This window comes from Psammomys obesus, unplaced genomic scaffold, assembly GCF_907164565.1.
Source record: "Psammomys obesus unplaced genomic scaffold, mPsaObe1.curated_primary_1811, whole genome shotgun sequence".
Classification (NCBI taxonomy): Eukaryota; Metazoa; Chordata; class Mammalia; order Rodentia; family Muridae; genus Psammomys; species Psammomys obesus.
Window position 1 is genome coordinate 39,780,070 of NW_026587216.1, and position 18,091 is coordinate 39,798,160.

The following is an 18,091-nucleotide window of genomic DNA, read 5'->3' on the forward strand; positions in this document are numbered from 1 at the left end:
CACGCGTCCCGCGGGGGTGGAGGTGGGGGCGCTGAGCCTCGCCGCCCCCTACCCCAGCCCCCTTCCGCCCCCCCCCCCCCCCCCCCCCCCCGCCCGCACCGCCCGCCGCCTCCCCCTCCCCGCCGCGCCACTCTCCCTCCCCTCTCCCGTCCCCCCCTCCCGACGAGGGGCGGGAGGGGGCGTGGCAGGGCCTGGGTTTGGGTAGCTGCTACCCGGCTCCCCGCACTCGGAGTCTGCCGGAGGGAGCACCGCGGCCCCCGCCGCTGTCCAGCCCGCTCCGTGGCCTTTCGCGCCCGGCGCAGCTGCCGCTGTCGCCTCCGCCTCTCGGAGGAACTCGGCTCCTCGTCTCGCCATGGACACTCCTAGGGTCCTGCTCTGGGCGATCTTCCTCATCAGCTTCCTCTGGGATTTGCCGGGTTTCCAGCAGGCTTCCATCTCCTCGTCCTCCTCCGCCGAACTGGACTCCGCCAAGGACGTGAGGAGCCGCAGAGAGGGGAAGATGCCGCGGACTCCACGAGACAGCGCCGAGGGCCGGACGCCCCAGGAGCACCAGCCGCCTGGACCATCTCAGGGGCAGGAGCCGCCGGGCAGGGGACTGCGCGTGGTGCCTCACGAGTACATGCTGTCCATCTACAGGACTTACTCCATTGCCGAGAAGCTGGGCATCAACGCCAGCTTTTTTCAGTCTTCCAAGTCCGCTAACACCATCACTAGCTTTGTAGACAGAGGACTAGGTAAGTGGGGGTGAAAGCGCCCGCTGGAGCCTCTCAGCTAGAGCGCTGCCCGGGCTCTGGCAGGAGGCTGTTTTTGTGAATTCCCTTCCCATTCTGGACACCTCTCCTCCTCCTCCTTTTTTTTTTTTTTTCTTTTCTCGAGCCCCAAATTCTAACCCTCCCCTACTTTCTCCCTTTTCCTTCCTTGTTTTCTCCTCTTTTGTGGAAAGCATCGTGGTGGTCAGTGGTCTGGTAACCGGAGGAAGAGAAGTGGTGGGAGATGGAGACGGGTCAGAGAAAGAACTGAGGACTGAGGGACCCTGTGGCCTAAGCTTGTGGGGGCTGCCGGCCCTAGATCACCTGTGAGGGCTTCGGAGCCTCTGTCTCTCGAGGAAAAGCCAGCATAAAGTAGGAGGTCGAGGCGGCGTCTAGGATCAGTGTCAGGCTCGCCTTGATTCAGCGGTCCTGTGGATTCTCCTGGAGCCCTGCGCAGGGCGTGGGGGACGTCAGCCAGGTGGGCACCCGGTGCCTTCTGAGACCGTTCCCTCCTCTCTTTTTCTCTAGCATCGCAGATCTGATAGTTCTCAAGCCGCAGTCCAAGGGATGGGCAGAAACAGGGACGCTAAAAGTGCGCGGATGTTGGGCCTCAAAGTTCTCAGCCATAGCCTCTCCTCTCTCTGACTATTCTAGAGGACCCGACCCTCATCGCCTGGGCCAGAGAGGATGCTAGGGCGTCCTCAGGATTCTGAGCTTCCCCCTCTTGCTGTCCTCCTTGATCCCCAGCATGGTCAATGTCAGATATCCAGGAAAGTTCTCCCGCCTTCTAGAGAGAAAAAATATTCAGACAAAAAGCAGGAAAGGAGGAGAGAGAACAGAAAGGATGGTGGGTGGAGAGGGAGATGTAGAGAAGGTAGAGGCTGCTAAGGCAGCCGTCCACTCCGCACACTCCCAGACTTAGCTCCCACCGGTATGTTCAGGTTCACTGAAAGTGCCCAGAAACCCAAGAGTCCCCGGGACTGGGCAGAGGGAAGTGCTCAGCTAAGTCTACCTACCTCGGTTTTCCACAGTGTCCCCCTCCCCCACCCGCCCCAAGTCCAAGTCCGATTCAGTCTCCAGCCTCGGGTGGACGTTGCCTTTCTTCTCAGCCAAGGTTCTGGCCCAGCCAGGTACGCCCCTGCAACCCGAGGTCAGCTGGGTTACGAGCTGATGAAAGGTCCCGGCGGCAAATTAACGCCGCCGTATTTTATGATGATTTTAGGAACAGTAAAGTCACCTTCACGAAGACACGTGGCTTCTTCGCCTTGATTGCTGCTGCTAGGTCTTGGACCCAGGTACTCCAACGCAGCGCCAACTTCTCCCTACCGCCTTGCATCGCAGTTTCTCTCCCTGCAACTTTTCTGTTCACCTCCTAGCGTCTCTGATACCGTCGCCAAAGGAGAGGTGATGGAAGGTCAGAGAATAGTGCTCCAAGGGAAGAAATCCTAGAGGCCTAGGCTGGCAGGCGATTGGGTACTCTTTTCTTTTCCTGGGAAGTGACAAGCTCTCCCGGGTGTGGGTGTCCCAGTCAGACGCCCTCATTGGCTCACTACTCCCTAAGGGTTGGCACAGGACCAAGAAACATTGTGGGCCATTCGTTCCAAGGTATCTATAGAGGACTTTGAAATTTAGGGAAGCGTGAGAAGCTTCCTACCCCACCCCCCAACCTTGCATAGCACCCGCCCTTCAGCCCTAGTTTGCTCTGCAGCGCCCACACACCGTGAAGCCCAGGCATCGAGGTAGGAGCCTCCAGGCTCCTCGAGCACAGGATAGGATGGGGTTTGGAGTAGGGTGGAGGAACCCTATTCCCTCCCTCGTCCTGGTCAGGATGCCAGCAGGACTGTGGATTTGATCTCAGAATGTGTTGGGGAGGGGGCTGCCAGACCCTGTCTCTTCCTCACCCTCCAAGGTGGAAGAAAACTGTAAGGGGGCTGCTGGGACACTTGGAAGGCTGTGATGCTAGCCTCAAGCCGCGCGCGGGTGTAAAGGAGCTCGGAGGAGGCGGGTGCGCAGTGGGTCTGGAGGGGAGCGCGGAGGAGGGGCTGGATTGCCGGCTGCAGCCCCAGCTTGATAAAGGGAAAACCTCACTTTCCCTCTCACTGATTTTGATTTGATGTGTCACCGGTGGTGACCTCGAGTTGGACCTTCCGGGGCTTGCTTAGCATTGGGCCCCTGATTGGAGTGTTTCGACTCAGCGATCTAATTGAGGGTTCATGTCATAACACATCAAACGGTGTCTAGTCTCCCGTGATGGAAGGGACCCACTAACCGCGCATCCCCAGCTTCTGGCGAGGACTTCCGCCCCTCTCGTGCGCGGGGGAAGGGGGGTCTTAACGTGCCAAACTCCTCAGCATCCCCTCCCCCAACCCCTGAGTGGGCAGGCAAAAAGAAAAGGGACAGCCAGGAGCTGAGCCTGTCGTGCTAAGTTGGCGCCTTGCCTAGGGGAGGTTTAAATCGCCACAGAGTGGTAGGCTGGGATCTGAGGAGCCAGGGTCCCGCTAGGGGAGGAGCTTCGAAGCCGGTTCACTAATCTCGCAGAGAATTGGTTAAAGTTCTTGCTTACCTAGGAATTTGAAAGTTATACCTGAAGCTGGTGCTTGAGAACGAGAGGGCAGTAATAAGCCGAATGAGTGAAGAGAGCGGTGGCTCCACAGAGACACCGCTGGCCTTCTATTCTGTCCAGACTGCTGCTCCCTGACCCATCTGTCCTTACTGAAAGCTCTGAAAACTCCCTGGAAGGGTAAATAACAGTAGCCAAGACGGATTGACCTTTTACTGTGGGCCAAGTACTGTGCTAAAAGCTATGACATGAATGGGCTCGTTTAATTCTTGGCTACCGTTGCTGCATTGCTTTAGAGCTGGATTAGGGAAGACAGAGAAATTAAGTTGCTCAAGGCCACACTACTGAGAGGTGGGTCTGGTGGGAGAATCTCGACACTGAAGGACAATCCAGGACACTGTATGTGTGGATAGGGTAAGGACAAGGTCTCTAAGAACTGTGGTGGGATACAGAAGTAAAATAACAAATAAAGAAAAGTGAGATCTTCTTTTTGGCTTGATGTTCTTCTGTGGTACTTACAGACCCAGTCAGTGGTTCTCATGAAACACTGGATGCAACTGTCTGAATATGTTTTGTGCCCGGCTTCCTCTTGTATTTAGTTAGCAGAGATAAAAACTACTTTATGGATGCTCTTTTCATATGTTGCACCTCAAAAGTTATTTTTCATAAGTAGAGTTAAGAAATTGTGTTTGTGTGTTGGTGGGGAGCTGAGACTGTAGGGTCAGGATGGACCAGGTTGGAGTTCAGGGGCTCTGAACTCCCTGTCCTGGGGTCTGGGCAAGGCGGACAATTAGGCTGGAAGGTAGAGAAAAGCCGAGACTAGAGAAGAGACAGAAGAGAAGAGCAGAGAGAGCCTGACTCGCAGTTTATGTGGTAAGTGCCAAATAATTTTTAAAAAAAAAAAGCTCTTAAGGATTCAAAGATGAGGGAAAGGAGCAACTTGAGTCTAAGATTGCTTCAGTGGATTAGATTTCCCTGAGACTTTGAAGTAAGAACAGTTGCTGTTGTTGTTGTGTGCCTGCTTACAGAAAGAAGACAGCAAAGAACAGATAACAAAGAGGAGAGGGAAGCGTCCTGAGGAGCTGGGTACCAGTAGAGAGGCGAGTCCTGGAGAGTCTGCTGTGGGCTGCTTAGTTGGTCTCTTTATCTTCAGCTCAGAGATTACAGGGAGGCAGGAGTATGCCAGGGGCGCAGGCTTTGGAGAGAGGAGGGCATTCTCGAGCTTCGTCGTTTCCTGCTATTGAAGTTTGCCCGCTACGTCGTGTTTACGCAGAGCAGTGGGTTTCTGCATGGAGAGATCAACGCAGCAGCGTCGTGTTTACGCAGAGCAGTGGGTTTCTGCATGGAGAGGTCAACGCAGCAGCGCTAGCACTTTTGCCTGGACCCTGTTGTCATTGGCAAACGGAAAATGAAATATAAGCAGGGAAGTATTTTAATGGGGTCGGAGGGAATTCGCAACTGTTAATTATTTGGTGACCTTGTATTCGATTTGTTTGAGTCCCTTATAAAAACACTAATTCATACCAGACGGCCAAGTGAGGAAGCTGGGCAGAAGGTTCCAATCTAGGCTTTATTTCCCCGGAAAGAGAGAACAGCCTTGGAAGGGGCTTGCTAAGCATGTAAGTGTGTGCGTGTCCGTGTGTGTATGTGTGAGGGGCACAGGCAGAGTGCTGGGTACAGAGCTAGCTTTGTGGTTCAGGCTGGGCTAGCCCGAAGGTCCTGGGGAAGAGACCCGGGGAGATCAAGGAAGTCTGAAATCCCAAAGTGGGTCCCACTCTCCTGCTTGGAATGATTCAGGTATATTTAAGAGCAGCCCAATCCCCCAAACCCATAAGCTTGTAGCTCAACACCAGTTACTGTCCTTGGGTCCTTAAAAGCGACAAAAAGAAAAGGCAAGATGCTAAAAAAGACCTAGAATATTGTGCAGTCAGAGTGCAGGGTGCAGGAGGATTCTGAGCCAGAAAGGCTTATCTGAGAACATCAAAGGCTACCCTCTTCTCTGGAGACTCTGGCGCTTTTGGGCTTTTGCCCAGGGTGCAGTCGCTGGTGGGGGATGGGGAAGAAAAAATGTGCTCAAACACCTCCTTCGTTTCTGCACATTAAGAAAAACAAAATTTATCTGAGCCATGTACCCTTTAGGTTTTGTGAATTCTTCCTTTCCTAAATGAATCAGGACCCAAACCATTCTGACCAGGAGTACCAGTGTCCCTGAGTCCTCTGGGAGCAGGGAATTCAGGTCTTGCATGGAAAGGAACTTTATTGCAATCTGTTTCCCCCTGTAGTGCCATAGCACACCTCTTCCATGTCAGACATCTTCCGGGGGGGCCGTGTGTTTGTGGGGGCGATGATAGAAATGTGGCAGATAGAGGAAGCTTTGCTTTCTGACAGACTTGCGCTTTCATCAACCAATCTTGAGGGATTCAACCGTAGCTTCTAGGTACTTTTGAAAACAATAAAATGTATTAGTTCAATAACCCCTCTGCTACTGAATAATTCAGCATCAACTAAGATCTTGTGGGGTCAGGAAACAGCCCTTTTGGCATGGGAAGTGGGAAAGAAGAATGACCCAAATCCCATGGATCCTTTGACACTCCTAATCTAAACTTTGTATGTTTACTTTTAAATTGAATTTGGGTTAAATGCTGTCTTCTGCTTAGTGTAATTAAATAAGTCTCCATTGCCGTAACAGGTTTCAGGTCGCCTTCTGTGTTCAGGTACACCCATCGGTACTGCCCAGGGTCGAGAATTAGGTCCACTTGTTGATGAGGGACTGCGGGAGTTTTAAAAAAAAATGACTGGATGCTACCTGCCTGCGGAGAAGCTCTCTGGCTGTGCAAAGCTTACAATCAGAGTGGGCTGTACAAGAGCAGGGGGGTGCTCTGGCAACAGAAGTGCCCCTGAGATTGAGGAGAGGGGCAGAAGGCAGGAACAGGGCAAGAAGAAGCAGTATTCACATTTGCAAAGCAATCTCCTAAGGGAGATAAGTGGTCCAGCTGCTGACCACTTCCCAGTAGACCAGGCTTGCAAGTTTGATGGGGAAGAAACCTGAAAAACTGTGGCCTGCAGCTGACACCCAGGATCTCATCTGCTACACCGTTGAAGTGAGAGCAAGAGGAGCCACTTGGAGGAATCCCTTCTTCAGAGACTGCAATTGGCGCAGTACATTAGAGAATATTAAGGAGACTTCTCCAAAGCAAAAGGCTTGGAACTGGGAACACAAAAGTCTAGCCACCATCTTGTGTCTCTTGGAAACTTTGCCTTCTCCTGCAACTACAGGGTTAGTTAGAAGAGAAGGTACATAAAACATCCACTTATCTCTCTATTTTGGAGCTGATGCAGTCCAGTTACAAACTCCAGGAGGGGCTTTAAGACTCATGCACCCCCATCACTAACTGTTACTTGGAGATGTGGTATCTCCCACTTTGCTTTCTGTAGATTCAGTCCTTTACACTGCAGGAAAAGCCATCTCCAACAAAACATCTTGGTGCTGGTCCTTAGAAAAGAGGTGCGGCTTTGGGTCCCCTTGGCATCAGCTGCCCCTACAGCCACAGGGGAGGGGGTGGGAGCTGGGAGAGTTGGCTGCAAATCCATTTCATTTTGATCAGTTATATGTGGTTAAATTAAGATTTAAGCTGCTGTGATTGGGAGTCAAAGTTAAGACCCAGGTGCAAAGACAAATACCAGGGCAAGTTTCTTGGATCTTGGTTAGTCCTTGTCTCCCCAACAAAGTCTGTGACCACAAGAGGTTTTAAGAACTTAGCTCCAACAGCTAGGCTTCTGTTGGCTGGATTCAAGAGGAGCTGGCTCTTAGACTTTCTAGCTGTCCAGAAATTAGCAAGAGTGAGTTTGGAGTTTACCACAATTTAAGGCTGGGCTGAGGATCAATGATGCATTTTTCCTCAGGTGAGAGCAAGCTTCCCTTCTGAGCTTCACTCTGCAGGGTGCGGGCGGGCAATCAGACCTTTAACCAAGGAGCCTTCAAGACCCAGGTTCATGTGGGAAGGAAGGCATGGCTCCACCACACAGAAGAATAAACAAACAAAAAACAGTCCCATGAAGGGTTCCCAGGTCATTTGGGGAATTGGAAGGGGAAACAACAACAACAAAACTGAAGCACAGGGCAAATTGTCAGTGAAGGCACCAAGGAAGTCAAGAGACTCTGAGAAGCTAGACCATTTAGTGGGGACAGGAAGTATATCCCCACAGAGCCACCAGAGCGATCTTACTCCTGACAGATGGAGCCACATTGTCAGCAGTAACAACTGAATAACATTTCCAGGTTATTCTTCCCTCAACGTGGGAGTAAGTTGGGTTTTGTTTGTTTGTTTGTTTGTTTTGTTTTTGTTTATTTTTCCAGGTACAAATAGGAAATAGCCTTCTCTTACTACCCATGACTGGTTCTGTGGACAGATCACACCCTACAAAGCATACCAAAGAGAGGAGAAAGGAGGTCCAGACTCTTCCTAGGGGCTTCACTTGTCCAGTTAGGGAGACTTATGGGCTAATCCACAGGCTAATACTGCCTGACTGCCAGGTGGAGACTTACCAGAATGGTTCACACTTTAATGACGCTCAAATGGAGGGCACTGGTCATCTGGCATTGTGGGAAAGACAGTGGTAGTGTAAATGATGTGAAAAAGGCTGAGAAGGGTCACTCTAATACATTTCCAGCCTACTCTTGCAGAAGCCTTGATTGTCATTGGAACTCCAATGGGCAGGAGCCAGAGGTTCCTCTTATTTTCTACCCATGTTGCCCAGCAATGTTTCCCCTAGACTCCTAGACATCTAGTGGAAAGAAAGGGACCCTGACTCTTCAAAGAGGCCAAGATAATGACGGATAAATCTCTTCCTACCAAAATGTAGATAACTGTAATAAGGTTGACTACAAGTTTACATGTGCCATGTGATGTACCCTGATTCTGACCATTACAACAATCCTGTCAGATCTACAGGTGATTCTCCTACTCTGTAGATGGAGGCAGATGAGTCTGGGAAGTCATGTGATCAATACACTAGTCACAGATAAGGATTGGAATAAGCTGCGTCTTTTAGACTTTAAATGACCATGCTCATTCCACAGTGTTGGTAGTAATTAACCATTATACAACATCTACTCATATCTCATATTTTGTCCACCTCCATGACCCTATCAGCTGGCATCACTATCTCCACTTTGTAGAAGAGAAACAAGATGGTTTGGATACTGTCTTCCAAAAGTCATAGTGTTGGAAATCTTTTCAGCTATACTGCTTGGGAAATGAACAGCTCTTGGAGACCAAATACCTAAGCCCTCCCTCCTTCCTAGAATGAGCAGTGAAGAACTAGAAGCTTATCAGGGTTCCCATCATGCAGAAGGTGGTGACACCAGTACAGGAGCCAAACTTCTAGCTCCACCATTTACTGTGAAGCTCCTTAGGTTTTCATTTATTACAATACCTTTCTCAGAAGCGGATTTTTTAAACAGCCAATTTATTCTTATTCTACTCTACAGAATCTTGGGCTCATGGGCTCACTATGACAACTTCACGTATGCATCATTGCACTTTGTTTATACTTTTTTCCCTTGTCCTATGCTTCCAACTGGTCCCCTTCCTCCATATAGTCCTCTTTCAGTGTCAATGTCACACATACATCTCCATAAATTCCACAAATGGAGAAAACATGGAATATTGATCTTATACTCATGGCATTACCCTCTTCTGCTTATCTCTTCTCCTTTCTGGTGGTTTTTTAAAAATACATATTTTTACTTTTTAGTTGACATAATATTTATGTGTATTTATGGGGCACAATGTGGAATCCTAACATTTATGTACACACACACACACACACACACACACACACACACACACACACAATGTGTAACCGTCAGCTCACAGGTTGCTGTGAGGATCACATAAACTAAGGATTTAGGTTTTTCCTAGCACATAGTAAGCACTACATCAGTGTCTGCTGATACAAATATTCTTCTGGGTGTTCTACAAAAGTTCTGGGGTCAAGGAAGAACATTCAGGGGAACTGTGTTGCTTGCTCCTAAGATATTTTCTTAATGAGAAAGCTCAGCAGAGGGGCAGAGTTTGAAAGGATGGAATTTCACGCTCAGGAGCTACCTGTATCCTAGAGGCAAAGTAACTAGCCCATGCATAGATTGCCCCCATAGGCCTTTGCACCACATAGGGAGGGACTTTTGGAGGACACCTAGAAGATTCTAACTTGACAGACCCTTCAGAATGGTGATGGATCTGAGACCCCTCAGAAGTGGCTCCAGACATATCCATGAAGTCCAAGCTTGGAAGTTTTCCATCTAGTAAAGAACAGGGTGACCCATGCTGGGGAAACCGCAGCCCAGTCAAGTGTTGATCACATCTAGGACCAAAAAGGGAGTGGTGGCAGGCTTCCTTCTTCTTTCCCTTTCCACTGCACAATCTGGACCTGTGTAGAGGAGTCCTAAGAGCTGGAGGTTTCTCTTGTGTGATCTAGTATGATCTCTTCCTAGTTGCAAGATGTTAAGCTAAGTCTTGATGTTCTGAAGTTTCTTCCCTGTAGATGAATGGAACAGTGGAACAGAGCTTGAAAGCTTGGTGAAGGGACCTGAGAGAGGCCACAAAGCTCTGAGTTCCATGAGCCTTGCTCAAAGACCGTGTACAGAACTACTTCTGGGTCTACAATAAGTAGGGGGCCAGGGAAGAGGCTGAGTCTCAAAAAGTTCTGGAGTGTTCTTCGAAAAGATGATTGTTTATCTTTGCACCCCAGGGCCTAATCTTACTTAGGGTTTGTGAATGAGAAAGGTCACATGTTCTGAGATTTCTGAGCTGTACTAGCTACAGATTCTGTGCCTCTCAAGAGCCAGGAAACATGACCAGACAGATGGAGGAGTTTGTTGGAGTCTGACCAGCATCCATCCAGAGAGTATCCTTTAATTTAGAGGACAAGAAACCAATCATTGTGTAAATGGATCTGCTGGATTTTTTGAAATCACTCTTAGTTCTAGGCACTGGAAAAACCAAATCCAACATGAATCCTCAAGAGGGACCTCAGCTGTATAAGATCCCAGTGATGTCTTGGGAAAACAGTTCTAGTCCAGTCCCCTAGGCAAGTTTCAGCTTTTTAGAAACTTTATGAGGGCTGGGTGGGAAGCAAGCCCTTAGGGAGAAATAGCTCGAGGAATATGCTGCTTTGTATCCTAGGCATAGACTGTCTGTGGGCTCTCTCACCCATCTTTTTCTCTTTTTAGTGTTTGCCTCTAGAGTCCTTCATCTATTTGCTGTGCCCGCCTTAGCCCAAACTTGCTTTTCTAAGAAAGTCAGTTTCCATTATTGCTCCTTATCTTTCTTCTTCAATTAAAAGCCTTGTCTTCTTAATTTATATTTATTCTGACTGAGACACATCTTTTTTATCAATACTTGCCTTCTATTTTAATTTTTAGAACATCTGGAACTAGGAGCTCTGGATGATGTAATTCTAGAAAAAAAAAAGGGAAAGGTGAGAGAGTTTCACTTTAGCTATGACTACATAGAGTTTTTAATAAACAGACAAACAAACAAAACAAAGACCCCACACCAGAAGTGTCAGCATGAGGCTTGCCCATATTATTGTATTTTGCCAATTTTTTACTTGCCAAGGATTTTCTTCAGATATGCCTGTGATAGCCTCTCCCTCTTTTCTTCCTCCTCTTTTCTCTACTCATCTTTCAGACAAAAAGGGAAAAGAAAAAAGAAACCCCTACAGTTGTATCTTGAGAGGGTTATGAGTCCCATTCTCAGAGACCTCAGCTGAGTAGATGGGCAAGCCTGGCTGTAACAAATTACTTTGATCCAAACAGAAGCCTTTCATGATGAATACTGATCACTTCTGAATTTAAAGAGCCCAAAGCAGGGAAATCATTTTCAGGATGACTTTGAGATAGTTATGAGGAAGTGTTATAGCTTTTGAGGCCCACAGTGCACATTTATACAAGGGAGGGAGTCATCTTCTGACATCATCCATATTTACAGAAGACTTAGTAGGAGGCAAGGGTTGTGCCAGGCTGTGCAAAGGGCTAGCTTGCTGGCCACGGGTGACCCATGGCAGCTGGGCCAGGATTTGGGTTGCCAGGTCAGCTGGTAAAGTGTTTGCAGGAGTTTGTAACTGTGCTCACATGGTGGTCTCTACATTCCAGACCTACGGTATGCCCCTTCCTGTCTATGTCCTTGCTGCATAGGGCTCCAAAGCAGGTCCAAACATGTGGGGAATGTGCTCTGGATGGGATCTGTAGAGAGCAGCTACCTTCTTGGGTCCTCTGTTTAGGAGTTAGAGGCTCTGCAGACATGCTGAGAAATCATCTGGATGAAATCATTAAAAAAATGAGTGTTTATGTGGACTAGAAGGAGCTGAGGAAGATGGTGACATGGTTTGGTGGAAGTGTCTTGGATCATGCCCTGGACTTGGGTGCTTTGCTTTCTCTCCACTGCATTCTTTTCCCCTCTTGATGGGAAACCCAATGCTCATCTGGGTCAGTGGTTTTCTCAGAGTGAGTTGCTGAGCATCATCCGGATGTTCCTAGAAAGGCAGCCCCTTCAGCTTCTGGAACCTGAGATAATGTCTGTCTCCAACAAGTTCCCATGAGCTATTCATGAGGCTAGGTTGTTTTAGTTGTTTGGTATTTGGTGTGTGTGTGTGTGTGTGTGTGTGTGTGTGTGTGTGTGTGTGTTAATGGCCACTATAGGTTTCTGAACCACAGAATTCTGGCCTTTACCCCAGTTCAATGGCTTCTTTACCAACCCATCTTCTCAGGAGTGGATCACACCACTCATGAGTATGTTTACCTGGGATGCTGTGACGTGCGGACTGGGGTGGCTGTAAGTATCCGAGTAGGACTCATCCAATAATGAGGAAGACTAGCACAGGAAGAAAGGGGAACATATGGAGGCCATACTTGCATTCTTTCTTGCATCCTAGAATAGTAATATGGATAGGATAGTCTTGCAAAGCAGGTCACCAGACAACTTAGGGTTGAAGAATCCACAAGAGCCTTTCTCTATAAGATGCTTGTCACAGCTTGACTCAGCTCTGTAGGCTAACCAGGCTGTGGTGGTACATATCTTTAATTCTCAGAACTTGGGAGGAAGAGACAGGAGGATCTCTGCGATTTCAAGGCCAGCCTGGTCTACAGAGTGAGTTTTAGGACAGCCAGGACTACACAGAGAAACCCTGTCTCAAACCTTGCCCTCCCCCTAAAAAAAAGGCCAAAAAAAAAAAAAAAGAAAAGAAGGATGATCTTTCCATGTTGCAGGAAAGATAAATAAATGAATTGTTGCTCTTTATATCTGCCTATGTTCTCTAGCCAACAACCAAGTATATAAAATTATGAAAACAGAGATGGAAATGATTTCTCCAAAGAGGCCAGCATTTATTCCCCAAACCTCTACACATACAGCTTGGTCTGTATCCTCCTTCCTTTAGCTCCCAGCCATTCTTGCTTGCTTCTAGACTTCCATATCTGGCCTACAGTGCAAAGGCAATGGGACTCACTGCTAACCTCTCAAGCTTTGGAACTTCTTTTAGGTAACTAATTTTCAACTTCTTTTAGGTAATTTTAGGTAACTAATTTTCCCAAACCTTGCTTTTGCCACCATAGAAATGGAAACAGTATCCACCTACCCTATCGAACTCTTCAGTGGAGCCAAGGTTAGAATTATGCCAGCCCTCACAACATTTAGGGGGGAAGCATGCATCTGCAGTTTGTCTTTCTCATTCCAGCCTAAACTGGTAAGAGAAAGAGAAAGAGGAAGTGAAGCCTAAGGTGACAAGTACAAAGATCTGGGTAGTGGCTAAGCACCGTTGTTAAACACAGCTTTCTATGAAGGAAAATAAAGTGTGTTGTACCCCCCCGCCCCCCATTGGTTTAAAGATCTTGACTTCCATAAATCAACTTCCTGTGGCAGTTTTTCTCCTTTTCATCTCTCTGACCCTTCTCACAGCTCTATCTCAGGTGCAGGCTTGTACCTTAGAGGCAGTGGGCCAGCAATTAGCAGAGTGCTGGCTGGGTGTGGATGAGGTTCCAGAGCCAGTGTCTATGGGCTATGTGTCCCCAGGCTACATCTGGATAGGCAGTGAGGGTCCGACTGAACCCAGCCATACTTTTACTACTGAAATGGACCCAAACTTTACTAGCTTCTGGGGAAAGCCGGGGGGCTTTGGGGATTTTTGTATTTGCTGGGTTGTAAACATTTTATGGGAAGGCAGCCCAGGAAAATCTGCTTAACTTTCCGCCTTGCACGTTGAAGTGACGTTGGCTGCATGCACAAAGTGTCAAAAAAAAAAAAAGGGAGGGGGTGTCATTTTTCTCCTCCTCCTAAAGAATTTGCCTTGAAAATTTTAAAGTCTGCCAATCTGTACATGTCACAAATTTCTTTTTCTCACTTGTAACTTAAGAAATGAATCTTAGTCACATTCATTGTGAAACAGAATATCAGATTGGATGGTGGGAAAAGGGGTGGGGAATGTTTCTGCCTGTGTCTAGGTATCCCTGGCTGAGGTTTTCTCTTTCCAGGAATGCCTGTTTCCCATGTACCAGAAGATCTCTCAGTAGGTATAAGTCTGGTGTGCTAGTTTGGTCATCCTCCTGTCTCCACTTCTGAAAGCTGTATCACTCTTATTTGTTGTAAGGAAGACGAAGACTTGGAAAGAAAGAGAGAAGTGACACCGTAACTCTCCGTTCTGTCTCCATCATGCTGGGCCTAAAATGTCCCAGCAACACTGCAGGCTGGGCACGTGTGTGTGTGTGTGTGTGGTGTTAGCAATATGACCCTGTACTAGTGAGATTATAGAATGGCTGTAGCTATAAATCACTTGTAGTCTGAAGGAAAGAGGGTCACCACACGCATACAGAAGCCTCACGCTCAGGTCCTGTTCTTAGATTTCGATTCAATTAGACAAGCAGCCCCCGACACTGATACTTTTAAAGACAAATTGAAAATCACTGTTCTACAAGTTTCGTGTCTATTGACCTGCATGTATTCTGCATCACCCAGGGCTCTAGGTACGTGGATTTGACTTTGCCTTCCCTTCTATGGGTTGGTGGAGGGTGCCTGGTGGTTGGGAAAGACAGACCTCCTGACAAATACAGAAGGGATAATTGTAGATAATCTCAAGTACCAGGAAGATAATAAGATACGTGTCTGTGATCGACCGAGGCCCAGGGAGGCTGTTTTGGATCAGGGTGGTTTGTGTCACGTTTGAGGCGTCAATGATGGTCAGACAGACTAGGGAAGCTTGGCCCAGACTTGGGGCCACAAGGGCTCAGTGGCAGTTACACAGCCTGCTGAGCGGGAGCTCAGGGAGGCGGACACCCACAGGAGTACAAACTTCTGTTCCAGGCAGCAGCCGAGATGAGGAGGGAGTCCAGTCTGGTGTGGTGCTTCCTCAGGCTGTGTATGGTCCAGGCGGTGAGCCTGGGGGTGGTTGGGCGGCCAAAGTGGACTCTCTGGCAGCCTGCCCCCTCCTTCCCACTTCCTCTTGGGGACTGCCGAAGAGCAACGGCTGATCTCCCGGTAAGTGAAACTGACTGTAATTATTTTTTATCTCGCAGACGATCTCTCGCACACTCCTCTCCGGAGACAGAAGTATTTGTTTGATGTGTCCACGCTCTCAGACAAAGAAGAGCTGGTGGGCGCAGAACTGAGGCTTTATCGCCAGGCGCCCCCAACGCCCTGGGGGCCACCGGGCCGACCGCTGCGCGTTCAGCTCTTCCCCTGTCTGTCCGCGCTGCTGCTGGACTCCAGGACCCTGGATCCTCAGGGGCCAAGCCAGGCCAGCTGGGAAGTCTTCGATGTGTGGCAGGGCCTGCGCTCTCAGCCCTGGAAGCAGCTGTGCTTGGAGCTGAGAGCAGCCTGGGGCGAGCTGGACGACGGGGAGACTGAGGCGCACGGGAGGGGTCCCCAGCAGCTGCCTCCTCTGGACCTGCGGAGTCTGGGCTTCGGCCGGAGGGTGCGGCCGCCCCAGGAGCGCGCCTTGCTCGTGGTGTTCACCCGATCCCAGCGCAAGAACCTGTTCACCGAGATGCGCGAGCAGCTAGGCTCGGCCGAGGCCGCGGGGGCCGAGGGGTCATGGCCAGCGCCGTCGGGCGCCCCAGACGCCGGGCCTTGGCTGCCCTCGCCCGGCCGCCGGCGGCGACGCACCGCCTTCGCCAGCCGCCACGGCAAGCGCCACGGCAAGAAGTCCAGGCTGCGCTGCAGCAGGAAGCCGCTGCACGTGAACTTCAAAGAGCTGGGCTGGGACGACTGGATCATCGCGCCTCTGGAGTACGAGGCCTATCACTGCGAGGGCGTGTGCGACTTTCCGCTGCGCTCGCACCTGGAGCCCACCAACCACGCCATCATCCAGACGCTCATGAACTCCATGGACCCGGGCTCCACCCCGCCCAGCTGCTGCGTCCCCACCAAATTGACTCCCATCAGCATCCTGTACATCGACGCGGGCAACAACGTGGTCTACAAGCAGTACGAGGACATGGTGGTGGAATCCTGCGGCTGCAGGTAGCGGTGCCGTCCGCCGCCCGGGCCGGGGACCGCGGGGGGAGGCCTGACTGCTGACAGGAGAGCCGGAGCCGCTCTGGAAGAGGCCGCAGGTGCGGAACCGCCGGAAAGCAGGGGCGCGGCGGGAGGGGAGGCGGCCCAGCCCTCCACCCACCAGCCTCCACCCGCCAACCCAGCTAAGGCTTTCACATTTGGGCCACTCTGGAAAGACTAGAAGGATTCTTTCTTTTCTTTATCATTACAGCTTTGGATTTTCTTCTTCTTCTTCTTCTTCTTCTTCTTGCGTCTCCTTGGTTTTGATGGGAGAAGGAGAGAGGGGAGATGGGTACCTGTTCACGAGTGTTCGCGCGGGGAGGCAGACGTGAGAGAAAGAGTCAATGGCTTTCTCCCACGTTTTCAGATGGTTGTCTCTACCTGTGTGAGAGAGTGAGGTGTTTTGAGTCTTTCCAGCTGCGTCACAGCTGGCGTCCCCGGCTTCTGCACAGGAAGTATTAAGGGGAGTTGGCCAAAGGGATCTGCGAATAGAAAAGGGTCTTGCCCTGAGAGAAGCCCAAGCTGCCTCCTTCTCTCCTCCCTGTGTTTCCGTGAATTTATCAGCTCTGTCCTAGCCTCTCCCAGCACAGGGAACTGGGAGCTGCCACCGCCCTGGACTCAGGTCTCCGGATGCCTTTACTGTTGCTGGTGGGGGTAAAGGAGTTGGTATGGCTGGAATGACAAGAATTAGTCCGTGTGGAACCCCGTGAAGGATAATGAGAAACCACAAGGCCTCTACCTCTGACCGGGTGACACGGAGGTGCATTTCCCAAGGCTGGAGGTAGCCCACCCAAAAGCTCTTGGTCAGGTCTGGTTCTCATTGATTTCTTTCAACAGAATTTGCCAGAATTCCAGCACTTCCTTCTAAGGCGAAAATGATTTTTTTTTTTTAATGGCGAGGGGTGGAAACTCTATAATTAAGGTAAGAAGGGAAGAGGAGGAGGAGGAGAAAAGGACCTAAAGAGTGGAAGGGCTACATCAGGAGGGGAGATGATGGGCCCCACAGGAGGATGGAGATAAAGGGCCAGGCCCCAAGCAGGGAAAGAGGATGAAAGGGCCAGGAGCCTCTGCCTCTGAAGTTTCTTAAAATTTAAGTTCCCTCCCCTCTTTCTGACATTCCTGAGAGATTACCAGCCAGCAATAGCCCAGGGCTCCCCCTAGAGAATTGTTTTAGATTGTAATTACCAGTTAGGTGGTGTTTTAAAACCTGAGTAATGAGAAACTGTGAAGCGTCAAATGCTACACTGAGCTTGGGGTGGAAACTGGGGTACAGGCATCAAGGAAAGAAACCAGCAGGAAGCAGGAGAGCACATAGGGAAATAACCTGTTCCCAGGCAGTCAGAACCTTGGTCCTTCCATCAGTCTGTGCCAAGATTATTTTCAAACATGAAACAGGCAAAGTCTCTGGGAACTAAGCTTCTCCATCTTTGCCTATGGAGTGGTTTAAACTGAGGAAGGCAGGGTAATGAGTATAGAATGTTTTGGGTTACTCCAACTGGCTCGTTCTTTCCCCATCTAAGTCTGTTGCTTATCTGGTTCAGAGAACTACAGACTGTCCAGGAAAGGGCTGGGTGCTGACAACACGGCTATGTAAAATGGTAGGAGAGAGAAGACAAGACTTGGCCAGGAGAACTGACTGAAATGCACATTTGCTTTGGATGCACTGTTGTTCTGTTGAGGTTGTACATATTTGTTTATTTAAGATGACTGAAAGTGCAAAGAAAAAAACCTGCAATTCATCTTAATGTACAAAAAGTTATATGCATTCAAATGTTATAATTTCTAATATTTTAAAAGTTTATATTCGAGTTGTACAAAGTTGAGCATTAATCAGATATTTCATTCTCTCATAATGTTATCATTTTCTTAAATATTATTACAAAATTTTAAGTGTGTCTAATGGAGAGTTTTTTGTTTTTTGTTTTGGAAACTGTCTACCTCACTATAATACAAACTTTGACAACACTAAAGTTACCAGAGGTTGATTAATATTCAAAACAATTTTATAGTATACCTGCTTGGATGATACGGAATCTGGTTAATACTGTCTTATTAAACTCATTTTCCCCTTAATAACTCAGCCTGGTTTATGTGAACCTATAGAAATAATTTTCTAAAGAAACTATTGTTCATAGTGTTTTGTTCCAGTACCAGACAATTTGAAGAGACTTATTGTTTTAGACGCCACTGTTATGACCATTATTTTTTCTTCCAAACTGTTCAACAACCACTTA

At 49.0% G+C, this 18,091-nt stretch overlaps 1 protein-coding gene across 1 annotated transcript; it reads left to right on the forward strand.

The window, feature by feature from the left end:
* Window positions 1-352: 352 nt before the first annotated feature.
* On the forward strand, window positions 353-15,828 carry Gdf6 (growth differentiation factor 6). The gene is made up of 2 exons (XM_055603628.1): window positions 353-734; window positions 14,879-15,828. Exons 1-2 carry the CDS (start codon window positions 353-355, stop codon window positions 15,826-15,828), a joined length of 1,332 nt encoding a protein of 443 aa, XP_055459603.1.
* Window positions 15,829-18,091: the final 2,263 nt, after the last annotated feature.